Source organism: Megalops cyprinoides, chromosome 10, assembly GCF_013368585.1.
Source record: "Megalops cyprinoides isolate fMegCyp1 chromosome 10, fMegCyp1.pri, whole genome shotgun sequence".
NCBI lineage: Eukaryota > Metazoa > Chordata > Actinopteri > Elopiformes > Megalopidae > Megalops > Megalops cyprinoides.
Genome location: NC_050592.1, coordinates 14,125,986 through 14,150,671, shown reverse-complemented (window position 1 = coordinate 14,150,671; position 24,686 = coordinate 14,125,986). Strand labels below are relative to the sequence as shown.

The 24,686-nt window shown below is 41.5% G+C and overlaps 2 protein-coding genes across 6 annotated transcripts; one reads left to right on the top strand and one right to left on the bottom strand.

Annotated features, from left to right (window-relative positions):
* On the bottom strand, positions 1-10,664 carry LOC118784467 (C-type mannose receptor 2-like). Its single transcript, XM_036538707.1, has 6 exons — positions 10,616-10,664; positions 3,657-3,726; positions 2,535-2,870; positions 1,860-2,195; positions 176-532; positions 1-80 (listed from the first exon to the last, which is right to left on the bottom strand). Exons 2-6 carry the CDS (start codon positions 3,697-3,699, stop codon positions 67-69), a joined length of 1,086 nt encoding a protein of 361 aa, XP_036394600.1. The 5' UTR covers positions 3,700-3,726; positions 10,616-10,664; the 3' UTR covers positions 1-66.
* LOC118783933 (retinoic acid receptor RXR-beta-A-like) lies at positions 5,475-21,708 on the top strand. 5 transcript variants are annotated; one of them, XM_036537864.1, is made up of 11 exons: positions 5,475-5,522; positions 8,469-8,677; positions 9,325-9,478; positions 10,227-10,406; positions 12,560-12,720; positions 13,146-13,275; positions 13,966-14,098; positions 16,462-16,503; positions 17,166-17,257; positions 18,133-18,238; positions 18,581-21,708. In XM_036537864.1, exons 1-11 carry the CDS (start codon positions 5,501-5,503, stop codon positions 18,726-18,728), a joined length of 1,377 nt encoding a protein of 458 aa, XP_036393757.1. In that variant the 5' UTR covers positions 5,475-5,500; the 3' UTR covers positions 18,729-21,708. The 5 variants fall into 5 exon arrangements, with proteins under 5 accessions (XP_036393757.1, XP_036393759.1, XP_036393758.1 ...); XM_036537866.1 differs by lacking the exon at positions 5,475-5,522 and adding an exon at positions 5,531-6,259; XM_036537865.1 differs by lacking the exon at positions 5,475-5,522 and adding an exon at positions 7,685-7,839.
* Positions 21,709-24,686: the final 2,978 nt, after the last annotated feature.

Here is a 24,686-nt window from a genome sequence, read left to right as displayed (position 1 = left end):
GATGTTGTTGCTCCTACTGAATAAAGTCCAGTCCATTCAGGCGCAAAAGCTGGTGGGCCAACTATATTAATGTCTCCGACCTGAATTGAATAAAGGAATACAAATAAAGTCATTTCTTATCCAAACCTATTCATATTACATGAATATAAGAAGAATACACCCAGCCTCAACTCACCACCACAAGTGTAGCAGATGAAATTGAGCCTCTCAGTCTCTGGCAAGCTGACCCACTGATGCGCCCCTCCTGATTCTATCGCACCTGTGTGTCCACACACTCCTAACCCACCTGGCCCATGCCCATCTGCCCAGTTCTGGTAGCAGCCGGGCTCAGACGTGATCCAGAACCAGAAATTGAAAGTGCAAGTGAAGCGCAGGCCCAGCCACACATGGGTGGTGGAGGCATTCTCAGCCTTCTTCGCCACCCAGCTCTGGGTCACTGCATTGGTGACGGACACCAGGCTGACATGGTGCTCTCTGCAGTAGCTCAGGGCCTCCTTCCAGGTCTTGTTCTCATGGATCAGGATGAGGTAATCTGAAGGGGCAAAGAGAGGAAACCTGAGGGGGGGCATGTCTTTAGCTGAGTCTGAATGATAACCTCAGGTTATCAGATGGAATTATCCAAAAGCTTTTTCCATTTAATCTCAATTAACAGTTGATCATGGTGAAATTACACTCCATACTCCATCCATATTAATATGGGGATTAATTATAAAATTATGTTGGTTTTAATATTAACGATAAACTATAAATATGTAATTATACATTATTAATTTATACATTATGCAAATTGTTAGTTGCATAATATCTCAAAATCATAATTTCTCATGAGCCACAATGTCAATATTGACTTGAGCAACGAAATAGAAGTAGAAATAGAAATAAGACTGTTTTATCAATGAATGCCTTTGAATTACCTTCAATAAAATGCTCATTTCCTGTCTCTTCAGTTGTTGTATGTTCTGTAGATTTGTACTTATCGACTGTAGTCTGTTTGACAATTTGCCCTACAGTGGATATGTACTTTCCTACAGAATGTTCATTTGATGCATGTCCAGCAGAAAGGTGTTCATTGGTAGCTGTGTGAGTAGTACATGGCTGCTTAACAGTAAAATGTTCTGCTGTAGTGTGTTCAGAGGTTTTCTTGCCAGTAGTCTTGTATTGCCATGGCTGTAAAGTAAGGGGTTGCTTAGTAATTGTGTGTGCAATAGGTCCTGGCTCGGTAGTCGTGTGGTCGGGGTGAGAGTCTTCAGTAGATGCCTGATCAATAGCTTTATATTCAGAAATCCCTGGTTTAGTTGTTGCTCTGTGAGACGGTGTATGTTCAGTTGTTGCTTGCTCAGTAATTGTGTGTTCAGGATATGCTTCCACAATAGTAGTGTGTTCAGTACTGGCCTGAAGAGCAGTTTTGTGTTCAGTAGTTTGCTGTTCAGTAATTATACTTTTTAGAGCAGGATGAACAGTAGATGGCAGCTGAGTAGTTTTGAATTCAGTGGTTTGCGTTTCAGTAATTTGGTTTTGAGATGTGTGTTTATCAGGTGACTGTTTGGTGGTTATGTGATTAGTTGATACTTGTCCCCTGGTTTCGGGCTCAGAAGTTTCATCTGTAGTAGTCTGGTCAATGTGTTTCACAGGCTCGGTGGTTGGGATTGGAGTCTTAGATCTCAATCCTGTGAATTATATGAAAGAGAATTTAATAAGAAATGATAATATTGTTAAAATATAGTAAGACTTTGTCTGTTCCTGCAGAGGCAGAAGTGGAGGCTTTTGCGCTCATGCTGATGCTAATGTCATGGCTGTAAACTGTTTAATGCTTATTGATTCCAGAGCCTGTGGCCTGGTGCAACCTCGGGTCAACTCACCACTTTGGCAGAAGAAAGGACGACTGCTGCTGCATTTCAGATCGTTCCATCTCCCAGATTTTGACAGCACGGCTGCCACACAGTGCTGATTCCCTCTGAAATTGTTTGGCTGTTTTGAGTTCCAGAAGCGGAATGAGGAGTTCCCACAGTCTGACCACCTCCAGGGATCACTGAACAGACCGATCCACGCGCTCTGAGACTGCAGGACACTCTGTATCTTCTGGTTCTCCGACTGGTTCCGCACACTGACCAGGTCACTGTGATTCTCCCTGCAGAAGGTCTGAGCTTCCCTCCAGGTCTTGTCATCCTTGTGCAAAATAAAGTCTTTCTTTCTCCCTATAAAAACATACACATTATCATGAAGACATCATTGGTTAATCGAACTGCACAATAGAATCTCAGGTGTACTGCATGATGATTGTCTGGATATCTGTATTTGGACTTTTTATACTTTTTTATACTTCCTTGTATGAGAGTGTTTGTTAAATACATACCCATATACATAATTAAATAAATAAAATTAATTATAAAGCTATTTATTAAATGTTGCACTCTACAGATTGCCTCTACGTGTCACTGCAGTGAGTGAGTGAAACAGTGGGAACAAGCAGGAGCGTTCACCATCAAAGCATATGAAGGGTCTTTTGTTGTTGCAGTTGTCATCAAACCATTCACCGTTGGGATGCATGGCTGCACAGCTATCTTTGCTATCGCCGTTGCTCAGCTCCCCGTTTTTCCAGTTGCGAAACTCAAACTCCCCATGCCTGTAGAAATCTTTGTCTGTGAAAGACCAGTGCCACGTCTGCAAGATTCCCCTTTCTAGTCCTATCCAGGCCCTGCCGTCAAAGCCACTGTGCACGGCTTCAGTCAGGCTCTCCATGTCCTCTATGCTGTAGATGGATGGCAGATCCCAGTATTGCTCCCGGCAGTACCTCTGTGCCTCTGTCCAGTTCTTCTTATCATTCACAAAGTGATACTGAGGGGTGATGCTTGAGGTCAGAGAATACAGTCCTGTGAAAGAGGAGGCAACAAGCACATTATCATCAGTGGACTGCTTTTGCCATGCACTGTACACTCGTGCTGACATTTATTGCGACAATTAGAAATGCTTCACATATTGATTTTAAAAACAAACCTCAGGGCAGAGTGCAAATAGTAAAAAAGCACATGCAATACAGCCTAGAACCATTTATCCACTGAAAACACAAAACCTTAGGTTTTCCAACATAAATCAAATACAATTCTTGATCATGACAATTTTTCCTTGCAGTACATCTATAAAGTGGCTTAGTTCATGGCTTGGTTCAACCAGCAGATTGTGCTTCACCTGTTTACCTGTGGTCACTTCAAAGGGTCACCAAAGAAAAAAGTGAACAAATAGAAGATAATCCAGTGGCAAGAACTGAATAATTTTTTGAGTAATTCAAAGCTATCTGATTCTGTGTCTGAAAGGACTAGCTCTATACATGGAATGATACAGCATTTTCATCATTTCTTAAGGAGATCTATATGCAAAAAAATTACACAAATGTTGCAAAAACTCAACATTCTGGTCTGGGTGAGTTTATGGACTGCCATGAATAGGACTTTTGTATTTCTCTGAGTTCTTCTTAGCATTCATTTCTGGGTTATGATCCCATTTCATTTTCATGTACCAGCATACAGTAAAATGCCTCCCTCTTTTTCGTTGTCCCCATTGTCCCCATAAGTAGCAGATTTGAACACCATATTTTTTACCGTAACTGTATAAAATAGCCTAATTCTGAGCGATAACGGGTGTTACATGATGATACTGACCTGAGATAAACAGGGTAAGAAACACCCCACCTCTGTTCTTCATAACTGTAGATTTTCTGTGGGTAGACCACTGCCAATGTAAGTCACACATACAAAAAAAAAACAAAACACAAATTTCAGTGTTATTTTTTGCATCTCGTTGATATCAAAAACTGGCTGTCTGATATTTCTCCCCATTCCCCCATGATTCTTCCACTCCAGTTACCTTTATTCATCACCATCTACTTACTGTGTAGAAGTGCTTGGCCCACCGTAGTTCCTCTTTCCTTTGTCTGTGCTAGAGAAGCAACTAAAATGAATTCATGTTTTTGACTGACTACTTGTTTGGGAGTAAGAATGCCACTGGGCAAGTTAACACAATGGTCATGGGGCATCCTCCCCATAATCCACACAACAGAAGAAGCGGTTCTTCAGGTTGATATTAGCGTTTTTCAACAAACTTTCTGTCAGTGCAGGGGGTGGGAGGAGAGGAATGTTGTCCAAACCTATAGTGGTCAAATTTAATTGAACTGTTAACCTCCAAAAATGATAGGGTTTCAACACATGGTGTGCCTAGGAGATCCCTACTAAGTGAGACATTCACTAGTAGTTCTCGTACTGTAATTCAGTCACTGGACATGTCATCCACAGTCAAATTCCAGCCACAGTCTTGGACACAGGTGCATCCCTTTCAACGGCCCCTATAGCCCACAAGTGCTAAGAATGAAGGTAAGCCAGTCAGGTCACTCAAGATTATGACACTCATTCACCAAAGTAAGACAACCATCCCCTGTGTTATGTGTTAAAAGGGAAGTTTATGGTGTTTAAACATTGATGTCTTAAAAAGTCAGCACTTAAGCATTTCAGTACTGTGCATTTGAATTTTTGTAAGTATTCTAAGGGTCAATATAAACACTTGTGAGAAAAGGTCTGGAGTTAAAATTATTGGTATCAAAATGAAACCAAGTTACACTAAACATTTTGGGTAACATTACCTCACACAAGCTAAACAAGCATAATTCCAAAACAAACCAGTCCAATGTTTGCTAAGTCCTTCAGTGTGACTTTCATCTTACCATCTGAAGAGACCATGGTCATCATGTGTCACATGTGTCATGTGTTTCAGATGCCGACAAGTGCCAGGCTACAAGACAGCTTGTCTTGTTATTTTCTGCTGTTAAAAAAATGACTGTTGCTTAACACTTAGCCTAACAGTACACCCTTCACACCATCATCACATTTAATGAAGACCTATACCTGAAGACTATTACAGCAATACTGCTAAATATGCTGGCCAAATATCTTTATTCTATAAAAACATACACATTTGTTTGTAAATCATATCATATAACTGCCTACTGTTATGTTATCCTTCCTACTACATTTGTATTGACAACACTAGTATGACTATGTCATGCTTCTGCTACTTCAATTATTAATGTTAGAATCCTGCTGCCTCTTTCTCATATTTGACACTTGGATGTGACAGGAAGATAAAGACTTCATTTTCTTCATACGGTAAGGTCAGGTCACAAAGAAAAAAAAACTGGGAAACATTTAATAGGTTAATTTGAAAGAGTGCTTGTCCAGTTTGTATAAGAGAATGTAGCCCAAATAGTTTGCTATAACCTAACACAATTTTGATAACGACAATTTCAACGGAGCGAGTTACTTCGGCGTCTTGGCCGCTAAAATCGCTTTCGTGGAGATTCAACTAACGACGGCGACACGTAAACAAATCCGAAACTGGCCACACGGGTGCCCTCCATGTGGCCACCGGAAGTAAAACTCCCCACTGTTGTTTAATGATTGCTCGGTGGCACAATCACAACAGATGCGAGTGCGAGAGTGGGGGTGGTGGGTTGATGCGGGGACGACAAGTAAACTGTAGGCCTCACTTCTCGTTTTACTGCTCTGTTTGGCACACTCAGGGGTTTTCTCCATTTACTGGACCTAGCTACTGAGCGCTGTTAAATGCCTGTCAGCGTAGTTAGCTTTTTAGCTACTGATCCAACTCGACAGCTGTTTAGATGCTGGAGTTGACAGATTTGTTTTTAGCTAGTTAGCTAGCTGGCTAGCAAGCTAGCTTTTGTGACTTAGCCAGCTAGCTAGCTAACTAGCAGAGCGAACTAGTAAGAGCGGTTTGTTTATATAATAGGCAGCTAGCAAGCTACCCTTAGCAAGCAAGGCATTTTACTAGCTTTTAGCGAGCAAGTCTAAGCGGGTAACGACTTAGCTAGTGGGCCAACACAAACTAGATATTGGCTAACGCTGGGTGGGTGAAGTTGCTTGGCAAATGCTTTAGCTAGGTAGACTAACGTTAGATAGTATAGCTAAGTAACTCGCTACTTAACTTCACCATATATAAGTATCTAGCTATCCAGCTAATAAGCATTACATTGGATTTTTGTTTCTGCCATGTATTCGTAGTGTTACCGAAATCTGTCTGGCTCTAACTGTAATTCCGCCACCGACCCAGGCCTTAGTCTTGGCTAGTCTGCGGTTTTGTTTCAGCACTAGGCCGGAAAACAGCACGCTAGCAAGCGAGCTCCGTTCGTCGTTTGTGTTAGCAAAAGCGCAACCAAATCAGTAAAGCTACGGGTCCGTCATGGGTGATAGCAGAGGTAAGACCTCGATTTGAGGTGCACAAAAATCATTTGCGCTTTAGTAAGCAAACAACTTGGCTTCACCAGTTTGGCGAGTGTATAAAAAATGTCAGTTTTGCGCCTTGCGTATTCATGCAGATGGCGAACTTGCTAGATGGCGATCATAACTAATGTTAGCTAACATTAGCTACCAAGTAAAACGTTTGTGACGCTAGCTGCTTGAAACTTAGAAATGCGGTTTGGAGGTTAGCTAAGGTCTTTCTGTAACAACGTACACAGCTAACTGGCAAGCTTTGATTGTTTATGGGAATTTTCTTTGTCCCGTTGTTAGTGTGTGCAAGTTAGTGTTGCTTGTGTTATTACACTGCAACGTAGGTAAATAGTGTGCCAAATATATTAGCTAGCTAAATAGCGGCGCTCGTGAGACTGTCCATTTTAATTTTTCATGCAGCAGTACCATACAGTGTGGCGTCTTAAGGTATGCGATGTTAGAGCATCCTTGTCCCAGTGGAAAAGCGTTGCTAACGTGAATAGAGTGCTTTTCGTCCCGTAGGCACAGTAAAGCATTATTTTAAGTTACGTTGGATCAGATCTTAGATATGGAGCACTGTTTCAATGCAAAATTGAAGCAGGGCATGAAATTCCAAAATTGTCTACCTCCCTACCTAGTCCAACTAATTTCTCCACATAGATTGAATCGCAGCAAACCAAATGATCGATACTTAATTTAAGAGCAGGAACTTTCGTTTATACATTTGCACCTTCGTTTCATGGCAGTACTGTAGGCTACTAGTGCACGTTGTACAACAATAACCGAGTTTTTTGGATATGATTCGTTTGGGTTTAGTTTGTAAAATGATTTTAAGGAATTGAGATACATTAATAGACATTGAATAGTATTTAAAACGGAACAAACGATTTTGGCTCCAGCATTATCTCCGAATTGTATATTCCCAGGTGATGTGTACAGATGATTTCAGTCATTCGCACTCATCTTAGGGAAAGTCATCATTCACAGTCATGTCAGGGAAAGAAAAGAAAACTTTGAAAATTTGCTGTCAGTATGAGTGGAAAAAATGTTATTGCCACACTGTAGAGGGTAGGAGGCCACTGGAATGCTGAGGGCAGGAATATCAATGTCTGTGGCTGTCAGGTGTTTTTGGCCACAACAGCCTTAGTAATATGGATGCAATACATTCAGAGTTGTTCAGTTCCTGACCAGTAATGACAAGGGCAGATACACACCCCCTTGCCCCCACTCCCACCCCCTGCTGATATGGAATTAAGGCATCTGGACGCATCAGACAGCTCAGCTCCCTCACGGCCTCATGCAGTGCTCTTTTGTGTGAAAGAGTATCCATATATTTACATATGACCACATGTCCCATGGCACAACCTCCGTGTCCCATGTCCCTGGGGACACACAGGACGTGTGTGTAGTATGGTTCCCTGTGCAGCCATACGTTCTCAGTGTGAACATGGCCAGCAAGAAATGGTGGACACCCAAAGTATTGAACTTGTTCAAGGAAAAAATGACCCCTTGACATTTAATGTCATTTGATTATATAACAACGAAATGTGTGATGAGTACCCTAGCGGTATGTGCAGCCCATTTTTTCTACAGATGTGATCACTGTAGTTTGAGCTTGTTTAGCAAATACTGGAGCCATAATCATTTGTTGCCTACAGGTATAACTTTTCTAGTGTATAAACTCTGCCAGTCAGATTAATTTGATCTCAGTATCTTGGTGAACCCAAACAAAGGAGCACATTGGCAAAAGTAAATGCTGCAAATAGATTTGTTCTTCTTGGCCTATACCAATTTAAATTCATTTTCAGCTTGCAAAAAATGCACAACCAAATTACATGACAGGCATTGGTAGTAGGCCAGCCTTTTCATATGCAGTCATTAGCTCTTCTGTTTTGATATGTAGTTAGCTGCTGAAAATTAAAAAAAAATTCTGTCCCAACTTCATTCACCTAGGATTCCACGGAACCTAGGACTGATATATTCTTTTCCTTACAAGTTTTGATGTGAGAAAAGGCTGTCAATCATAGCTAATCATGAATGTCAGTTTTGTATATTTCAAATACTTTCATTTGTATGCTCCAGTATTGTCATCCTGGGTTGTCCGTACAAGATCAGGGATTTGAGAATGGATGGAACATAAGGGATGCAGAATTTTGTGTATGTGTTGTTTGAACTCTTCCTCCCTGCCTCCGCCAGATTCACGCAGCCCGGACAGCTCCTCGGTGTCCTCCCCCCCCTCGGCCCAGTGCTCGCCCCCGTCGGCATCCATGGCCTCCCTGCCCCCCGTCACCTCGGCGGTCAGCAGCCCCATCAGTAGCTTGGGCTCTCCGTTCTCAGTCATCAGCTCGTCGCTGGGCTCCCCCGGCGTGCCCTCTGTGGGCTACAGCCACATCGGAACCCCCCAGGTGAGGCAAGGAGCTCGGGTGTGCCAAGAGATGGGCAGCAGTGGAGTGTCAGTTCAATGTGTGTAATCCAGTCAGTTACAACATTGAACATTAAAAATATTCATATTGACATGTAATTGGCAATTTAAAATACATTTTGGATTCAGATTTTGAGTTTTTGCGGGGTTTGTAAACTTTGTTTAATGTATAGTTTACAGAACATACTCTTTAATTGTGTTTTTGACTGCCCATCTCTCTGTGTTACAGTTCAGGCATAATGTGTTTCTTGCTCACTTCCTGTTGCATTTCACATCTTGGGTTTGTTTTTTTGTTTTGCCGTCTCTGTTTCTTTGTCTCATCCATTCTTTTTTTCATTTCTGTTTCTCTGCTGGAGGTATTACTAGTTAAAAATGTCATGATGGGTAATGGGCCTGAAGTGTTCGGATTGAAAACATTTAACAGTTTTCAATCTAACAGTTTAACAATTTAGCATTTAAACAGTTAACAATGTAAGTAAATCTCTCTCCTACCACCCTCTCGTTTTCTGTGCCTCACACTTCACTCTCTGTCTCTAACCCATACTCCTCTCTCTTCCTGTCACCCATGGTTTCCACCACTTTCTCTCTCTCTTACATTTACCCTCCTCTCCCCTGCCAAATCTGCCGTAGGTCAACTCCACGGTGTCAGCCTCGGGCCCGCACTCGGTCAGCAGCTCGGACGATGTGAAGCCCCCACTGGGGCTGAAGTCCATGTCAGCCCACAGTCCTGGACCCATGATGTCCCAGAAACGCCTTTGTGGCATCTGTGGGGACCGTTCCTCTGGTGAGGAGGGCACGAGGGCACATTGGGAGAGAGCGAGGGTGAAACGGAAAGGAGAGGAGGAGAGGCAAACATGAACCGGCCCAACCTTTACACCGCAGATTGCACAGTTGCAGTTGCTAACTGCATCAACCACTGAAGTGTTTGCCTTTCTGTGTCGTTGTGTGTAATAGACTTTGGTCTGAATCAGGCAGCAACAAAAATATAGACTCATGTATGATTTTATGATAATTGTACATAATGAACAGTTAAGACCTTTTCCTTTCTCGCACAGTTTGGCTAGAACACATCAGGTTGAGGTTTAGATCCATGAACGATAGCTAAAGGCAGGGAATTGTAATTTCTCTTTAGTGATGTCCAGTAATCTGGAGAACTTGATCTACTTTCATTTTTAGTGCAGGTGGCAGGCTCCCCAGGCTTATTACCATAAGTAAAGTATTTTGAGAACACAAACTCATTTGTAATGAAGCCAAGCTAATGACTATCAGTAATGTTATTTGGGAATCAAAGCTGCAACCAAATTTATGTAATAGTTCTGACCATTATGGGTAACTGTAATACCTTCTACTGCGTTAGAAGAATTCTGTATATTTTTACTGACGTTTCTCTGTAGCACAATGGTGGCAGAGTTCTCCTGTAACACAGTATTCCTTTTGTCCCATGTGTGGCTCTAATTTCTCTGTCCTTGGTTTCTGTACCCAGCTCCTCATTATTCTCTCCTAATACTTCCTGTCTCTTCCCTCCTGTTCAGGAAAGCACTATGGTGTGTATAGCTGCGAGGGCTGCAAAGGCTTCTTCAAGCGCACAGTGAGGAAGGACCTGAGCTACACCTGCAGGGACAATAAGGACTGCCTGGTGGACAAGCGCCAGCGCAACCGCTGCCAGTACTGCCGCTACCAGAAGTGCCTGGCCATGGGCATGAAGAGGGAAGGTGAGGGAGGGGGGAAGTGTGGGATTGCTACTGACTGCTAACAGGGGAAGTGGTTAGCGTGGTTAGAGCAGAGCTCATACAGTTCCAGTAGGTGAGAGCACACGTTAAAACACACAGCTTCTTGACTTAAATCGTCTTGCCATGGGTGCTGAGCAAGTTGTTAAGCAGCTGCTCACTTAAATTTCAAAATTCTTTAAACGCTTTCTTACCTTGAAAGCAGTCTGTGGCTGGAGAGGTTCCTCAATCCCGTTTCTTTTTGCATATGCAGGTAGAGTCCAACGGCATCAGATTTACCGAGGATCAGAACACGAATGGATGTCAGTTGTCACCATATAGCTATTGCAGATTTGTTCGCAAAAATCACAAAAATCTTCAGTCAAATCAGTGATAGTAATCCCTTACGAGGCATCAAATTGCACGATGTGTGAGAATGCGTTTGCTGTTGCTGCTGAAAGCTTAAGTCAAAGTAGAGCTCATTTTCCATCTAACGGTCTGACAGCCACAGGTCCCTGTACTTCTGCAAAAGTCCGAAAGGGAAGTCTCCACCCATGGGCTTGACACAGGTGGCTAGGGGTGTTGTTTCAGTGTACAAACAGCAAAGTGTAGGCATTCCTAAACATTACACTATCTGCATTTAGTAGATGCTCTTATCCAGAGCAACTTATATCGGTTAGAGTTTTTTTACAATGTTATCCATTTATACAGCTGGGTATTTACTGAGGCAGTTTTGGGTTAAGTACCTTGCCGAAGGGTACAGCAGCAGTGCCCCAGCGGGGAATCAAACCAGCAACCTTTCTGTTACAAGTCCTGGTCCTTAACCACTATGCTACACTGCTGCCCACATAAACACAAACAGGAAGGGAAAATGGCAGTAAGAGCAGGTCTTTCTGAACAGTACTGGTAATGTGATAATACAGTAGTCCCTCACCAGCCACAGGTTTGCCAGCCACAGTTTTTAACTGGTGTGTCCTTAAGTGGGGTGAGGGTTGGGGACGTGGTACTGGTAGTGCCTTGAGGGTAGTTGTTGAACACCATTAGTAGAGGGAGGTATTCTCTTATTAATTGTTCATCTTGTAAGGTTGAAAGTTGTATTAGTTTTTGTATTAGCGTTTGTATAGCTAGTATTTTTTATAAACTAGCTTCACTAATAGCTGGACTTAAATGGGTATTAGCCCATGTAGTGTTGACAGTGGCAACAGTGATTATTTGTACAGGTCTATACTTTGTCATACTTGCTGTACTGCTGTAGAATTCGTTTGACAATGGTGATTATTTTTGCCATGATTAGGGGAAAGTAGGTTTGTCTCAGGCATCTCTCCTGTAAGTCCCAATTTACCTTAACATCCAGCCCTCTCCAAGTGAATAGATTTGTCAGCCTCAGGCTGATTCAGGAACTTAACCTTAGGGCTGGCAGGGAAGTGCTGCGATAATAATGTGGAGTTAAATACTTCGCTGGACGTTTGCAGAAGTGTATGCAGCTACACAGCTGCAGCTTCGAAGTTCCCATAGGAGTCAGTGCTTGTATGAATAGCGAGGGCAATTTGTGTATTTTCTCATTTAGATTGTGGCAGTAGTTGGTACCTGAATTGTTGTATATATTATGACTCCCCTTTAAAAATCATTGATATAAACGCTTGTGTTTAAATACATCCTCGCAGACCAGCTATGAGTGTCAAGGGAATGTAAGAGGATGCCGGTGATTTACTGGTATAGTTTCTGCACAGTACAATAGCAAGGTGTTGCTATAAAGTGAGGTCAGTGACTGGTGGTTATACTAAAGTGGATATTCAAAAATCAAGAGTATTTTTTTTATTGTGGAGAGTTTGTCTTGGATGGGCTTATTGGATGTGCTAAACTCAGCATGGTACATTTAGGTGTAAGCTGTAATAATAAGCTGTATAATAAGATCTATTAGCTGTATACTGTAAGCCCATGGCACTTGCAGAATGTTTGTGCTGAAGGCTGCATGTGGGTGTTCTGGAACTTAAGGTGAGAAACATTCCAGCTGATGTTCTGGTTAACCTCAGAGAGAGGATGCTGCTGTGGACAAGGATGGGAGTGTAGAAGTGCATGCATATGGTTTGAAAAGGAAATGTGCGTTTGTCTGTGTGTCTGACCGCTCCCCCTCCACCTGTCCCTTCTGTCCCCCGCAGCTGTGCAAGAGGAGCGGCAGAGGAACAAGGAGCGGGACGGGGACATGGAGTCCACCAGCGCCATCAACGAGGAGATGCCGGTGGAGAAGATCCTGGAGGCGGAGATGGCGGTCGAGCAGAAGACAGAGCTGCACTCTGACGGAAGCTCCGGGGCCAACTCTGTGAGTCAGCCGTGTGGCCTGTGGAGGGGGGCAGTGTTGTAGATGTTATCATCCACACGCACATGTCTACTGTCTGGTACATGTCTAGTATACTACATGTCTAGTATAACATGTAGCTCTAGATGGAAGTTGTCATTTGGATTTTAAAAAAAGACAAAATGTTTTTGAACGTTGGCTCCAGAAAATGACCCTGTTTTTGGCAGTAAGAAGCACAGACCTTCATTGAGCTGTTCTGCTAACTGAATGAATTCTTAGTCTCCTGAGAATATCTGTGATTTCAGTTCAGCTGGAAAAGATTCCTCTGGTTCCAAGATTGGAAACCCCATCTTAATCTAAATGTATGTTTGGCAGTGTGTTTATGTCCCCTCCCTTGGTTAATATCCAGTCCAGTGACGTAGTCTACCACTTCCCTCCCATGCTTTTAGCCCAATGACCCAGTCACCAATATCTGCCAGGCTGCTGATAAGCAGCTGTTCACCCTGGTGGAGTGGGCCAAGAGGATCCCTCACTTCTCAGAGCTTCCCTTGGACGACCAGGTCATCCTGCTGCGTGCCGGTACGGGCAGCCTCCTCCTCTCCTCTCTTCCCTCCCAGCCCTTCTAATATCAAAGAGCAGTGTTAATGGGGGGTTAATATGCCATAGTGTTTATGGAAATAGGCACTTTGCCATAAAGTAACAAGTTCAAACTACATGTGGATAAGTATAATACCTTTGAGTGTGTTTTTTTAACCTCAGCTGCTTTATTAAATGTATCAGCTACATAAATGGATAAATGGAGGCAGAGACCCTCGCTGTGTTCAAGTCCAGACTTGATGTAGTATTGGATACTCTCTAATTGTAATGGTGAGCTTAGTTGAGCCGAATGACCTGTTCTCGTCATAATATGTTCTTATGTTCTTATAAATGGATAATATGTAAAAATGTAGCCTTTGTGTAAGGCACCTGGTTAGCAGGAAATTAGTTATGGAAATTAGTAAAATTTTATATTAATGAGGCAGGTTGAAGCCTATGTTTAACAGGTAGAGCCTATGGGTAAAAAGGTGATTGGCAGTTTTCACCTCAGTATGTGCTCTTAGTTCACTGGTGGGAAGGGTAGGTTACATTTGGTGTTTGCAATTAATCCCTCTGAACTAGGAGTTGCCTGTTTTGTTCCCTGAGGCCCAGCAGACCCCCCCCCCCCCCCCCAGCCCTATTTAAAGCCATAAAAGGATCTGTTGTGACCCCCCTGTTTCCTCTCTGTGACAGGCTGGAACGAGCTCCTGATCGCCTCCTTCTCGCACCGCTCAATCACAGTGAAGGACGGCATCCTGCTGGCCACCGGGCTGCATGTCCACCGGAACAGCGCTCACAGCGCCGGCGTGGGGGCCATCTTCGACAGGTACTGCTGCAGCGGCCGCTCATACACCAACTAATACACACTCCTTTCGGTTACATGGCCACTGCAAGTAGGACTACGTCCCAACCTGCAGACCAGGCGGTTGTATTAGTAACACTCTTGTGCTGTGGTTCAGACACTCCTGATACTCCAGTCAGACCAACTTTGAGTGTCTCACACACATTGTCATTCACAGATCTTTTGCACAACTCTTAGTGGAACTGCATACACTGGGAATCTTTTCTTAAGGCAAAGAGCAAATTTTCACATATTATAACACAGGCACACCCATGTTGGTGTTGAAGACACACCCTCTGCCACAACGTTGGCACTGATAGCTGTCATTTTCTTTAAGGAACAAGGATATAATGCTGAGGTTTAATACAGCTTAAGGAGGTTTTTTTTCATTGACCATTGTCTTTGACTACCACACTTGACACCTTTGCGTATTTCCAGTCTGCTGTCTCAGAGTGGGTACAACTAAATGAAGAGGTTTGCAAAGAAGAGTAAGCCTTGCTGTGAAGGGATTGAGAATCCAACAGCGCATGCTCATCTAATTGTTCACCGAACAAATCTTCCTATATCAGGGTCAAGATGTGTATTGGCAGGTGGTCCTGAACTGTGTGCTAATATCCTTTGTACTATCATGTGACACTGCCACACTCAGATATCTGTCTTTCACTCACACACACACACACACACACACACACACACACACACAATTGGATGAAAGTCACCATACTAAAAAGAACACATATTGTTATTCTGCTGTGAAATATGGTAAACTTAAACTCAGTACACGTACCACACCAAATTGAGTCTTGGAAGACTATCCATGTTTAAAGGAGTTGACACCACTGGTCAGTAGGTAACAATTAAATCAAGGTGCCAGGTCACTGTTCTCACAGTCATTACATTGTTATTAACACAGCAGTGGGACATTTTGACTGCGGGGTCGGCAGTTACTCACTGTGAAATGAGCAATTCTCGGTTTAACCAGTTGCAGGCTTCTGTACAAAGTTGATATTTAATTTTATTGCTAAGGCTTGTTATGTTGTGTTTGTATATCATAATATGGGCTCGTTCACAACTCAAATACTGTGCCTCATTATTCTGAATGCAGACGTGGGACTGTGACCAAAAAGGAGTCCTAAGACCTGTGTTCACCAGCCCTCACATTACAGTTACAAGACACTAAGACAGGCTGTGTGTGAGACAAGGTCCCTTACCTGGATGCAGTCAGCACAGTTCTGTCTAATTTGGCACAGCTTTTGATCCTCCTGAACTTCGCCTTTCTGTTTGCTGTGCTTTCTAGGGCTTCTGTAACCACTTTAATCAAATGTCCAATTTTAGCTTCCTTTAATTTATGCTGCTTATACTACATTTTCCCTTTGTAGAGTATCGTTTTCTGAAGCCGTAGTTGCATAATTTGAGAAATGTTTTGTGCACACAAACCTGATAAAAAATGTGTCATTACTTCAGGGTTGGAGAAAATATGATCTTGTTGAATACCCTTTTTGTTATGAGGCTGTGCTTTTAAGAGGTGAATTTGAGGTAATGACACTTTTTTGTCACGATTCTGCACATAAAAACCATTGTTGACTTCTGAATATTGTGTTGTTGATTATGACTTTACAGTGCTGTTTTCTTAAAGAAACCATTCCTAGGATTTATTTTATGTGGGTTATGTGGGTTACAGAAGCACCTGTTGTTAATACTTAACATTTTTGTGCTTGATTTTTTTATATTTATATATATTTATTGTTCAAAAGCATCTAATTACATTGAGGGTTTGTTTTAGATTAGCAAAATAGAGTATGCTTCCTTTTATTGTTATTGCTGATGCTATTTAATCCTTCACCCCATATGTACTGTTGAGTATCTTGGTTAATTGTTGTAAAATACTGCTTTGAGCTAGAGCAGCAGTACATAGTTCTATTGTCACTCAACTGTGTCTTAAATTACTGAAAAAAACAGTGCCACATATTATCTGTTGATGCATGAGGACTGTTCTTCATCTGCACTCAAAGAAATAAGATTGGGTTTCAAACAGAGTAAAAAAGAAACATGATTGACTAGTAATCAAACCTAATAGGTTTATTTAGGTAGTACATGGAGAATTAAACAGGATAATATAATGGTATGTTTGCTGTCACGTATATACAAAGAATCCCTTAGTTTGCTGAAGTTTGATTTGATGGCTAAAGAGGCAGATCCTTCATCGTTAAGAGCCTGTTGCTTGTTATACCTAGAACTGGAGTCCCATCTGTATGCCTGGGGAAAAAAAACCTGGATTTTGACTGTCTAATGACAATGTAATTACAGTGTAATGACATTGTAATAACACATTTTGATTGAATACACAGGGAGAGTGCGCACAGTGCAGAGGTTGGGGCCATATTTGACAGGTAATAACACCACTCCACACACTGCTAACACTTCTCTTAACATACGTATGAGATTTTGGATGTAGCTTGGAACTGAACAGTAAATACACAGGTAATGTCTGTAGTCTGATAATTAATCACGGCAGCATCACTGTACTCTAGTGTTCAGTCAGCGAGTGTTTCCGTGTTGATGGTTCCTGTGTAGCGAATGCACCGCTCGTCGCTTTGTGGGATCAAGCGTTGGTTCACAAAAGAAAGGGGGTGCTATTTTGCTTATTTGTGAGCTGAACATTTTCCATAAACATCACAAAGAAGATGGCGGCCTGAAATATGATAAATCGTAACGTATTGGGATTCTGCTGAAGAAATAGCCAATTAAGGTGGCCATCCTAATCTGATAATTTGAGTATCTCAAATCACAGTAGTTCATTTCTCTTTCACAAGTTTGTGCCACAAGTTTGTGCCTCATCTTTCCTTGGTGAATTGGCCGCCGCTCCCATTGTTATAAGCGGTAGGTTACAGGAGCATAGTGTGAGTCTGATGTACACTAACCCCTCCTATGTCCCCTGTACCCCTCCCCACACACATTCTGTCTTTCCTCCATATTCTCTCGCCTCCTAACCCCCCCCCCCCCCCAACCCCCCCAACCCTTGTGCTCGTGCTCGTGCTTGTGCTTGGTGCAGGGTGCTGACAGAGCTGGTCAGTAAGATGAGAGACATGCAGATGGACAAGACTGAGCTGGGCTGCCTGAGAGCCATCATCCTCTTCAACCCAGGTATACACTCCACGCATGGCACACGCTGCATGTGTAGACCACACCCATCACACTCTGACACCCCCAAGACCATGCCCATCATGCTCCGCTTGTCACCCCCCAGACACCAAACCCTTGTCTGTCACATCCCATATCAAAGCGTTCAAACAAGCCAGCTGTCCTACCTTTGCTTATGGTGTTAATTATTTGTCATTTACTATATATAAATGCTTTTGGCTTAATACATAGTGATTGACTTCCAATGGGATTGACCGTTATTATAGTTTCAGCTTTATTTGTTTTTGAGATATGGATGATTTGGATTTCATAGCATTGGTCTTTGGCAATATATCATGGTTAAATGTTTTATGTAGTATACATTCACACAATCACTTAGAAACTCCAAAGTGACACTTCATTTGAAACCTGATGGCTCAAATCAGAATTATATCCCTACATCCACAAATGTATGTTTTTTTCAGGGTGTGATTATTTTAGAGGGAGACTACAGTGTTCCAAATTCCCATTAAAAACCATTTATTTCTGGCATGTTGGGACAATTTTAAGTGCATGTGAATCTGATTTTAACAAATTAAAACTGGCTGTTTATCTCATTGTTCATTTAGAATCTCCATGCAATGTTTCAGAAGCCATAGCATTTTTTTGCTTGTAACTTGATCTGTTTTTTCAGATCATTGTGTTGATTATATCCCTTTAGCCTCCTCCTGTAATATTGCCCGCATAATTAGTTGCCCTGAGTATAGGTCAGTTATATTGTACCTGCCACGGTATCTATAATATAAAAATAATCTTGAACATGGTTAAGCATTTAGTTGTTCAATAGTACATATACGTTGTGTATTAAGATCCTGCCTCTGCAATGACTTCCTCACCAGATGCTAAAGGTCTGTCCAACTCCAGCGAGGTGGAGCTCCTGAGAGAGAAGGTGTATGCATCGCTGGAGACCTACTGCAAGCAGAGATACCCCGAGCAGCAGGGCAGGTAAGGCATATGGCCCCAGCCGTCTCTTCCATTGCCATGCAGTACATAAAGAGAACTGGCAACCCTTAATTCAAGCAGGCATGTGTATGTAGTTACCCTCCCTATAGCACCCTCATCCTTTAGATAAATATGGAAAGGTGAGGAGAAGCCTCATTCAAAAGGCGGCGGTTGTAAACATCAAGCATTTACTCCTGGCCTCCCCTGTTAATTGAATCTGTGTGTTGACGAAACTGAAGATGAAGCTGATATTTCTGAAGTATATCGTCAGTAATTCTTTAGTCGGCACTCCAGTTTTACCACTTTACTGTGCCGTACAGACATCTGTATTAATCCATCCTTCAGGTTTGCAAAACTCCTCCTGCGACTGCCAGCACTACGTTCCATTGGCCTGAAGTGCCTGGAGCACCTCTTCTTCTTCAAACTGATTGGAGACACCCCCATTGACACTTTCCTCATGGAGATGCTCGAGGCGCCCCATCAGTTAACATAGAGGGAGTTGGGGGCCGGAGCAGGATTCTGATCGGGGCCTGGGAATCCACTGTGACTGTGCGTTTGGTTCTCCACCCGAGATTTTATTTCCCAGGTCAATTGAGCAGTTCGCCGAACTGTTGTATGAAATGCATTGGTGAGCTTTCGAGTGCACCGCGGGGTCGTCTCAGAGGAGTAGACCCATAACCTCACCATGAATTTTTAACATGCTGGTGCTTAGAATTAATTTTAAGTCTTATTAAAAGGAGTACATATGTGTTTGAAACCTTTGGTTTGCCACTACCTCTGGTGTATGATTTAGTAGCTAACCAAAGCTCAAAATCTGGGTGTACATTTAGAAAAGAATGAACTTAAACACCACGTGAAAGCTTTTTGGTAAAGTTGATGTTATGTTGCCTCCTATAAATGGTGCCCGTCTTTACATTTGCCCCCCTTCACACTCTCAGAAGCATTTTATGACTTGTTACCAGCTTCTTTCCAATATCAGTATAAGCTATTTGTAATTTTTAGAGTAAGTCATCTAACACAAAAAGTCCCTTGAAGGAAGTAACCAATAAATATAAAGGTATACCTGTATGAGAATGTGCTCCCAACCTCAAGAGACCAGCTAACAAGCACCACTTTTCAAGGACTTCAAGGGTAGTTCTCTTAGAAAAAAATAATCTACATTGTTCCTCTGGGAAAATCAGTACAGTTTGATGGTTAAACCCAGGGAAAGTATTTGGGTGGACATAATAAGCAGGCATCAAGTACTGTAGCTAGGCCTTAACAGGGTGATCTAGAGAGTGTGTGATACATTCCCAGGGATATTATGTCAACCCCTTGGGCAGTCTTTCGGAATTGGCCTGAGGAGTCAAGCTAAAAACCTATTTGCAGTTGTATCCCTGCCACAAGCTACAGGGATACACCAATCTATGCATACAGCACAACACACACAGTAAGCTATATACATGGGGGTGGAGCTGGCGGTAGTAACAACATAAACAGGAAAGTTATCAGTCAATTCCAAATATGTTAATTATTATGTCAAATTAATGCAAGTTGCAGGTTGTGTCATTCACATTGAGAGACCTTAACAGCATCTACAAATGTGCAATGAGCTTAATTCTCTGCCATGTTTATGGAATCATTGAGATTTGGTGTTTGATCACACAAATTTAATCTGCTTTTTACTTGAAGTGCGCTGTTTAAAAGTGCAGTCTCTCTGTATAGAGCTATGCACCTGCCAGTGTAATTAACAAGAAATCGATAGTCATCGATAGTCCTCATACTGAGGGTAAGGAGAACTAACCTAACATTGCCACCTCAGTGAGAAAGGCATAAATGTGGGAACTGTTAAAAAGAATACCAGCTTTTTCTCTGGATTTATCTCACACAAAAAATAAGCTAGGTTTGACAAAACTGGTTGACTAAAAAGTTGAGACAATACTGATTTGTCTCTGTAAAATGATGTAATGGTAATTCTCATTGTTACCGTAGAAACAAATACTAAATTTTAAAACCAGCCAACAAGGGAGTTTAACTGTTCTGTACCCAACACACTGAGAGACTGTGCACATTGTATATTTGAATTGAGGGCTTGGGGACGTTAAGCAACATCAAATGTCCATACATCCACTGAGTTGCTATAGTTTGGTGCTGCACAACGTAAACATTAGCAACGTGTATGTTACCCACACAGGCATAATGTGTACCCGCGCACAGGCAGTTCATACGCACAACCTCCACAGAAATTATGCAAGAACACGGATGCACTCGAATCTTTGAGTTTTGCAGAGTTTTTGAAATCGGAGGGTCAGTATAGTCGGCCATCTGTGCTGGAAAGTGAACACTCCAGTGTGTAATTTTTACATGGAATTTTATTAGGTACAGTACAGTCCTAATGGAGTTGTTCAGGGAACATACTGTGTGTTATGAGGTACAAGTCCTAAAAAAGAATGAACCAGGTGACCGGTCTGGTATGTGTGTGAATGTGTATGCATTTTCTATTGTTCAGCTTGTAATAGAGAGCCAGGAAAGGCTGCCATTGCACAGCATTTTAAGGGAGTCCACATTTTACCAACCCCAGGCTCCGTGGAGCAGGGTGTTTACCAAGGACTCCAGTTGTAGTGACTCTGCTTCCCATTCATTCAGCTGTGGATACATTATTGTTTTCTTCTGTCTTCCATAATTTGGATTTGTTCTGCTTGTCATATCTGAAGTTAACTTGCTTTACAATGACTTTGTTCTCTGTCCTAGCTTATAATATATCAGACAAAATCCTTACCATACCCACACATACCCACAAGATGGGCATAAACATATTAAGTATGCATCACATCTGATGGGTTATGTAAGATGATAATGTACGAGTCTTGCAGGCAGGTTTTTAACAAATACGCTGTTTGTATGTGTGCGCATATTATCAATATACCATGAATGCGTTGCAGCATGGATTGGGAATGTGTCCTAAAAGCAGCAAAACTGATGAAACTAGGTGATCTCACCATGGATGTTGTCGTTCTGTTATGTGAAATGTCTTTGTAATTATTGTATTCAGTTCAGACTTGAGGTGGATGAAACAATGTTATGCAAGTTTCATTGAAAGTACGCTAAGCCTAGCAGACATCCCACTTTCAGCAGAAAACCTTGAATTTGTGTGCTGTTTTTGTTTCCTTTCTAACATATAAAAAATAAAATTATACATTTATGAAAAATGTGGCTTTTGCAACAAGCTAACACTTGAATAGAATCTCATGTTTGGATTGCCATTAATTGGCTCAGTGAAAATGCTGAACATTGATTGTGTTTGATTGTTCTGACTGCTCTGCTAACCTGTCTTTATTCAGGATCACTGAGTAACTGCAAAACAGTTTTTTCAGCTGTTAAACATTTTGGATTTCGTTTAGCTTTTTTCTCAGTTATTTTCATTGTTCTTCTTTTTTCATCATTGTATTTCTTCCTCAGTCTAACTGAGGACATTACTTTTTTGTGTGTATTTGTGTGGGCTAAGCAAGAAAAATACAATTGTTCTTGGTCATTACATCTAAATTGTCTATGTCACATGAAAGTAAAGGTTTTAGTACAGAACGATTTGTGGTTTAAATGGCTTTTGGTGTGTGCAGGCATTATGTTCTCTTGAATACTGGGTATAACTAACAGGTTTAAAGGTTCATTTTAATTTGCAATGTTGCAAATGACTGAATCTCTGGTAGTTATGTTTTCATCAACATTATGCCAGTCACTTAAAAATTAGAAATAATATGCTATGGTCCTTTGTTGACAGGGTACTGGTCTCAGAATGACTGATGACTTGGCAGTTCTCCCATATAACCATTAGAGGTCATACTTATACTTAACAAAAAGCATTCTGTGTACTTTGACCTCAGTGTGCCTAAACCATATACATAGTGGGCACTTACGACATTTTGAGGGCTGATTTTCTAATATTAAAATTTTCACTGTCCTAATTTTTTCTGTACAGATATCCCATCAAATGCATTTCACTTGGTACAGGGTTTGAAAGTCTCCAGACTTAACGAATGACAGCCTTTTACATCTTAATATTTCCACTAACTGATATACAGCAATGTGACATAAATTCCCTTCATTTCTAACATCCAGGGTTTATCTATTGTTGCATCAGGATGTCTGGTGATATCACTATCACATCTTAAAATAGGAGTGAAGATAAGAGCAATATTTTTAGCTTGACAGATATTTTCCCTTTCAGATTAGGTGACAGTCGTTACTAAGTTTTGTTTTATGTGTATGATAAATATGGTCAGCTCCATATGCTATTTTGTTTATTTTTATCATTAACTAAAGATGTGTTTGTTCAACAAAGTATCACTTGGAACAACCTTGTTTGTCTCATTGCGGTGTCAGTGTTTTCTTGACTACAATAAATGCAGTTATTTCAGCACTATAGGGTAACACAGATGACGCCACAGGATTCCATATTTCAGCGGCTGATACATCACAGCTGTATGAAGACTGAAACCACTGCCAGCTTTTATCTCAGTCTAGTCATCCTCTGAAGGTTCAAAAATTCATGTCAGTTCATGAGTGATACACATGTTTTAGTGCCACAAGGTGGCATGATTAACCTGTCGCACTTTTTCAGTTATGAGTTTAGAGCAGGTACAGCACAACTGCTGATCTTTATATTATATGGATGCATCAGTCTAATCTTTCATTCCATTCAGTTTACAGAAAGATCTGTAGGTCTGGTGCATGCCTGCTATGAGTGGCTTCCAAATAAGAAGCCTGCCTGATAAATCAGGGAAAATCAGGGACAACTTAATACATGAAGGGTGCAGATGCTCTGGAAGTCCACAGGGTAGCGCAAGGAACTTTCTGCATTTCTGAGAAACTGTTTGCCTAGTGACAGAAGTGTCAGCGTTTGCTTTTTTTTTTCATTGGTCAGCAGTAAGTGTGTGAATGTTGTTTGCAATGCTTCCTTTGTACCTCAAAATAATATGCAGAAATCCCCTTAGCATGCATGGTTCCACTTTATTTATTCTCAAAATTGGGTTTGAGTATTACTACAGAGTGATAGATTGTTTTGCTTCCTCAAGAAGTGGCTAGACTTTCTTTCTCCAAAATAAATAAAATGAGTACAACAACAATAGTTCTCAAGAGTAAAATCCTTATGTAGTGATTTAAAAAAAAAAAAAAACTTGGTGGTTTGAACTGCAAGTAACTAACGTACACAATTTGTTGATCATTCATTTAAAAGTTGAAGGCATGACAACTTTTAAGTGAAAGTCAGAGCTGTGACTCAGTGGGGTTCATACTGAGCTGCTGTAGTTTCAGTAATGCAGTTTCTCCTCTCTCAATCTGTAGTCTGCACATGCAATACAGGAAGCAGTTCACTGTGGTGTTTGCCTGGAAACAGGAAAATCAGTGGTAGCTACATTTTTTCATTGGCCAGAAATAATGTGTACATGTTGTGTTTGTTCCTTGAAATAAGCAGAAATAACCTCAGGGTGTCAGACCCCTGTGGTTGGCCTGTCATTGTCCTTAACAATTTACTGTTGTTCACAGGGTTATGTGGTTTGTTTTACTTCCCATAATTGGGAGGTCATAGTTTCTTTTTCATTTCTAAAAAGAAGAAGAAAGCATATTACAGAGGAGGAAAGCCCCTGGTGATGGTTTAATTATGGAATGTTGTGAACTGCAAGCAAATGATGTAGGGGGTTTAATGCTACAAATATGGACATGAAAGGACTGAAATATTTAAATGAAACAAGAGCCCTGCCATCTCAATGGGCTTCAGTTGTGCTGTGAACTGATGCAGGTTTTCCCTCTCTGTTGTGCAAAGGATTCATTAGTGTCTATTTGTGACGCAAATTCTTTTGACTTTGGTGAAACACAGAGACAGCTCTGTCACTATTTGAAAGCAGTATTTTAATCGGGGAAATCTATATATTGAAAGAGGTATTTTGGGATGAGATTTCCAGTGGTCATGGCAGACCATTGGCTGGCTCCATACCCAAATCACTCACCTCACTTATTTTATCTTATTTAACTTATATTAATCTCTTTATCTGTATGGTAACTTAGTTGACAAAGAAGTCATCGATTTTTTTTTTGCAGTGCTTTTTGTGCATATAATGACTTGGGTAGGATAGCCTTGAAAAAAGGTTGTCTTTCTCCCTCTCCCTGACTACACAGAGGTAATGAGGTGACAGGAAGCACTGTTAGGATGGTATACAGTTAGGACAGTTTGAGTAGTGAAACTGCAAACTTTGACTTAGGTTCACCTATACAATAGTGCTGTTCTGAGTTGTCAGTATGCATATGTGTTATAAACAGCATCTAGTTTTGATGTGCCAAGTTGCATCCATCTGAATCTGCTCATTCACCGAAAGCTCAGAGGAAGGAAAGTTGCTCCATCAATATTAACAAAAATGACCTCAGACTATAGCCAGTCCTGGTATTAATCTTGTGGGGTTCAACGTGACAGTTCTATATG

Bases quoted from the DNA above. Each gene is read 5' to 3' on its own strand.
- LOC118783933 (XM_036537862.1), top strand. From the start codon at position 8,402: ATGGAACATAAGGGATGCAGAATTTTGTGTATGTGTTGTTTGAACTCT. The intron at 9,479-10,226 runs GTGAGGAGGGCA...CCTCCTGTTCAG, and splicing joins CTGTGGGGACCGTTCCTCTG to GAAAGCACTATGGTGTGTAT. The intron at 10,407-12,559 runs GTGAGGGAGGGG...TGTCCCCCGCAG, and splicing joins CATGGGCATGAAGAGGGAAG to CTGTGCAAGAGGAGCGGCAG.
- LOC118784467 (XM_036538707.1), bottom strand. From the start codon at position 3,699: ATGAAGAACAGAGGTGGGGTGTTTCTTACCCTGTTTATCTCAG. The intron at 2,871-3,656 runs GTCAGTATCATC...CCTCTTTCACAG, and splicing joins TCTTACCCTGTTTATCTCAG to GACTGTATTCTCTGACCTCA. The intron at 533-1,859 runs GTGAGTTGACCC...TTGCCCCTTCAG, and splicing joins TCCTTTCTTCTGCCAAAGTG to ATTACCTCATCCTGATCCAT.